Here is a 1321-nt window from a genome sequence, read left to right as displayed (position 1 = left end):
ACAAAGGATAAATACACCGTTGCCATTTGATTGGTCTTGTAAAATTATGTCTTATGAAATATATTACCTCCCAAGAAATTTAAAATGTTATTTCCTTGTAAGCCTATCAGAAATCTATAGATCTTACTTCTTTTACTGATACGCTCATAATGCTCGAAAGGTGGTAAAGGTGATAATGAGGGCTGAGTAATTCACCCAATAAGAAAGCAGAAAAAGAAGGAAAAGTAGTTTAAAAGAGGGAGAGCTTTTCTTAAAATCCAGTTCCAGGCTGAACGGAAAAAAGAATAAGTCTTTGACGAAATACGGTAGACCATGTCAGCAACAATGGAAAAGTGTTTTCGCATTGCAGTCCTTGGGGCCAAAAAAGTCGGTAAAACTTGCCTTATAACTCAAATACTGAAAAGGGGCTTCAGAGAAAAATACGATCCAACCATTGAGACGATGTTCCGGTATGATATTCACACATCTGAAAATAAATACACCAAACTGGAGATTTTAGACACGGCAGGCGACTTCGAGTACCCGGAGCTGTTAAGGGAAGCGGTAAAGACAAGTCATGCTTTTGCACTGGTATTTGACCTTGATAACGCCATGCAGACTTTCAAAGAAATCGAAGCTTTAAGACAACTGATTCTTGAAGAGAAGCGAGAACAAGTTCCTATTATTGTTGTTGGTAACAAATCGGACTTGATACAAGAAGACACTATCGATAACAAAGTCATTGATGCTATTGTTTCTATTGACTGGGGCTGTACCTATCTTACAACATCAGCCAAATGTGATGTAAATGTTTCAGATGTATATAGCGCTGTGTGTAAAGAACTTAATATTGTCATTGAACCAAAGGCTGCTGTAAGCGATGCTTGTAAGGAGGCCAAAAACCAAACCGTGAAACCAACACGGCGCATATCTTTACGCAAAAGACGTTTTTCTGTTAAATCATTTTAATTTTTGAGGTAATAAAATATTTATCACAATTATTATGAGCTTTTATTTGATTTCATTACAAATAAATATTTTCAGCCGTAGTAATGCGTATAGCTTGATATTTTAAATGCATTTTGTTGTTGCGTTATGGTTGGGAATCAATGGATATATACAGTTCCTTCTACAATGAACAATGATACTAAATATGAATTTTAGCAATTACAATTCCTAAAAGACCTTCATGATTTACCGATTCTATGAGTTATGCTTTAGTTATTGTTCAGGAAGATATTCATGTATCGTATATAAAACTCGTATCTTTCACACATTTCAGAAATTTATATATGTATAATGCTTGTATAACTACGTGCATAACTAAAGCATATCATATGTC

The 1321-nt window shown here is 34.7% G+C and overlaps 1 protein-coding gene across 1 annotated transcript; it reads left to right on the top strand.

Moving 5' to 3' along the window:
- Positions 1-297: 297 nt before the first annotated feature.
- On the top strand, positions 298-948 carry LOC134245156 (ras-related protein Rap-2a-like). Its single transcript, XM_062727413.1, has one exon. The coding sequence runs from the start codon at positions 313-315 to the stop codon at positions 946-948; it is 636 nt and encodes a 211-aa protein (XP_062583397.1). The 5' UTR covers positions 298-312.
- Positions 949-1321: the final 373 nt, after the last annotated feature.

Source organism: Saccostrea cucullata, unplaced genomic scaffold (assembly GCF_032062105.1).
Source record: "Saccostrea cucullata isolate Sc308-1 unplaced genomic scaffold, CSIRO_AGI_Scuc_v1 ctg180, whole genome shotgun sequence".
Taxonomy (NCBI): Eukaryota; Metazoa; Mollusca; class Bivalvia; order Ostreida; family Ostreidae; genus Saccostrea; species Saccostrea cuccullata.
The sequence above is the reverse complement of the archived record's forward strand: the minus strand, read 5'-3'. Positions and strand labels throughout refer to the sequence as shown.

Bases quoted from the DNA above. Each gene is read 5' to 3' on its own strand.
- LOC134245156 (XM_062727413.1), top strand. From the start codon at position 313: ATGTCAGCAACAATGGAAAAGTGTTTTCGCATTGCAGTCCTTGGGGCC.